The sequence below is a fragment of the Cryptotermes secundus genome, unplaced genomic scaffold (genome assembly GCF_002891405.2).
Source record: "Cryptotermes secundus unplaced genomic scaffold, Csec_1.0 scaffold797, whole genome shotgun sequence".
Classification (NCBI taxonomy): domain Eukaryota; kingdom Metazoa; phylum Arthropoda; class Insecta; order Blattodea; family Kalotermitidae; genus Cryptotermes; species Cryptotermes secundus.
The window spans coordinates 42,186-45,343 of NW_019739974.1; the positions used below are offsets into that span (position 1 = coordinate 42,186).

Consider the following 3,158-nt stretch of genomic DNA (forward strand, 5'->3'; position numbering starts at 1 on the left):
ACCATCCATGCAGTGATCCGCAGTTGCTGAAAGTTTGAGAAACACTGCTTATGAGGATCCTTACAAGTTTGTTACACTTCTAGTAAATTATCACCTCCAGACTGAAACTTTAAGTACAGGACAACTCTTTGTACTTGGATTAATATCAGTTTTGTTTTACATGTCATACCAATTTTGGCATTTCAAAAAGGAATATAAATTCATTAAATTTTTCTCCCTTTGCATGGACTCTTGATTTTGTGCTGTGGTCCATTTAGTAGAGTGAAACATAATGAAGCAATTCACATTTAATATACTTTAAATAGTTGACACAAACTATAGACAATAGTGTAGACACAGCAATTAAAACAATGGAAACACTGTTAACAATCAGTCTTGATGAGACTGGAGGTAAAGGAATGGGTATGTTACTGCTCAATTCTGAACTGTGAATATATGATTTCTTTTATAACAGGAGCCAAAAATTCTTGCTGAATGACATATCCAGTGCCACTGTTATCAGGAATATCAATGGCCAGTTCATAAAGGCCTTAATTCAGTCCCATTTTCCCTCTGTGTGCAAAATGCTAACTATTATATCCCTAGCATAGTATCTCATAGCATTTTCAATGAAGTCTATCTTTAACTGATACAGTCTTCAAGAATTCATCAAGTGCACTGTTCACTTATATTGGGATTCAGATGCAATCGCTTAATTTATTCTCACTTTCATCATTTGTGTGGAGTTACACTGCTGTTGTCATCACCATCAATAACTTGATCCCAATTGAAAGCTTCTGTCTGCCTGCCTGGCAGTTCACCCAGATGGGAAAATCTCTCAGGAAACTGGCTATCCCGTTTCTGCAGTCTTTCAAAGCGCTGATACATCAGTTTCCTAGCAAATGCATATAATTCCAGGTCCAGCATATTCAGTTGTTGAATCATTTTTATTTGATCTCGTCCGATTGTACTCAGTGTTACACTCGATAAAGTTGTGTTGTTTTGTTCAAATGGAACTGCAAATCGTAGATTGAATGTCTCCTCAAAAACATACTGACTGACCTAAAAAAGAAACAACCAATTTGTTGCAACAAAGGAAACAAAATACATATTTTTGGATATTGAGCCTGTTATGGAATATGTAATAAGGATCTGATTGCTGTGGACAATTATTATGAAAACTGAGGAGGGCCGCAGTTATATAGATGTAATGCTAATTGAGGCTATTGACAAAGACAGATCTTTAGGATAAAGCCACTTATTTAAACTTCCAAAACATGTTTGTTTAAACAAAGCAAATAAGAGAAATCACCAAAGTTTCGTATCTCTACTGATGGAAGTTTACTGGCAACAAACCACCAATACCACTTAAGTACATGTCCGTGTGAACTAGCTTAGATTAGACTTGATCAGCTCTGTTTACCACCATACATCTCCTGTCACAGCACACAGAAACAGAAAATGCTTGAAATTTAACAAACGGATCAAAACTCCTATACAGATTTGAAGAATAATGAACTGTATTTTGAAATGTATATTATAGTAATGTAAGATCATTGGAGGGACACGGTAGCGTAGTTGGTTGAGGCACTATGCTACAAGCCGGAAGGTCCTGATGAGGTCACAGGATTTTTTTAATTGACCTAATCCTTCCAGCCTCACTGTGGTCGTGGGGTTGACTCAGACTCTAAAAGAAATGAGTACCAGGAATATTCTTGGGGGTAAAGGGCGGCTGGCATGTAGGGCTGACAACCTTGCCACGATCTATGAACCGACTATGTAGAAAATGTGGGAACCTCAACATCTCACAACCCTATGGGCCTCCACAGCCTGTTACAGGGATACCTTTACTTACTTTTTATGGTTAGAAAGAAAACACATGTTAAATTGGTATGAGATACTGGGAGAGAACACATTACACCTAAGCCACTGCACATTTAACTACCTTCTGATATTCTGTCAGTCCAAAGAATGCCATGGCAGCCAGGTTTCTCTTTGCACTTGCTAACATGACACGATTCCTTTCAGCATCTGACGGCATATAGGACGTGTTGTAACAGCCCACCAAGGCTAGGTCAGCCAGCATACGTGTTTGTCTGTACAGGTTACATAAAAGACAGTCAGGCAAAGAAAATAAACATTTTTTTCATAACAGCATAATACTCCAACTCTAAATGACAAAAGAGTGCTGTAACATAACATTGTCTTGTTCTGAGATAACAGGATGGCAATGATAACTACCAGCTGCAAAGAAACGCTTTTCAGAAGTGCAGTGTGATACTCTACCCAACCTACAGCTTCTCTTCCTTCCTGTATGTATTAAAATCATAACTGTATGGTTTTATTTATATAAGCTCTGGTGACTAAGCATGTATGTATGAGGGGTGGGTCATAATAATCTGGGCCTTGCACTGCGACCTTCAATGATCTATTACAATGTTTCTCAACTGCTGGGCCACAGCCCGGTACCGGGCCCTGGCATCAATTATACGAGGCCATCTTATAATGTTGTTTCAGTTTGTTGTGTTTTTGGTGAAGTTCAATTATGAAAAATTACAATAAAATGTGTTACAAATGAAAAAATATCAGGTGCGTTAATAATACTTTCTGTTGATGCTATATAATATGTATTACCACTGATTGTTAAAGTCACCCTGGCTTTCAAGTAAAATCATGTATTTCCCATAAGTAAGTGTACACTCAACCAATGACATATACAAAAACATTTTGAAAAATAAAAATTTCTTTCACAATATCCATTTTGCTATTTTATAACACAGGTGGCATAAATTGTAGACTTTTTCTTGAGCAGATAACTGTTGCATGGATGAGTAAGAAATATTTCACTCGTTATGGAACCATAAGGTTCACTGACTCCCATGTTAGGTGGGTCCCTGTCACCACGGCATGGCGCGGCCTCAGGTTGTGATTGGAGGAGACGCACTCCAGTTTTGGAGGGAAGCTGCAAATATATTGAATAAGCAGTCGCGGACAGCCGACAAGGGGTGGCCCTCCATCTTGGGGGTTGGGCGTGGGGCTAACAACTCCTCACCATAAAAAATCAACATGTTACGAAAATGAACACAAAGCCTCAGACCTGGACTGATTCCTTGGATAAACAACCTAAGCTAATGAAAATGGATATGAGATTTGGAACTTGAAATGTACAAAGTTTGTAT

At 38.3% G+C, this 3,158-nt stretch overlaps 1 protein-coding gene across 1 annotated transcript in view; it reads right to left on the bottom strand.

Annotated features, from left to right (window-relative positions):
- Window positions 1-269: 269 nt before the first annotated feature.
- Window positions 270-3,158, bottom strand: part of LOC111872228 (heparan-sulfate 6-O-sulfotransferase 1) — a 9,681-nt gene continuing 6,792 nt past the window's right edge. The window contains exons 3-4 of the mRNA XM_023865896.2: window positions 1,925-2,075; window positions 270-1,041 (exon numbers count right to left, since the gene is read on the bottom strand). Of these exons, the coding sequence (XP_023721664.1) occupies window positions 712-1,041; window positions 1,925-2,075 (481 nt within the window). The 3' untranslated portion in view covers window positions 270-711. The remainder of the gene's footprint in view (window positions 1,042-1,924; window positions 2,076-3,158) is intronic.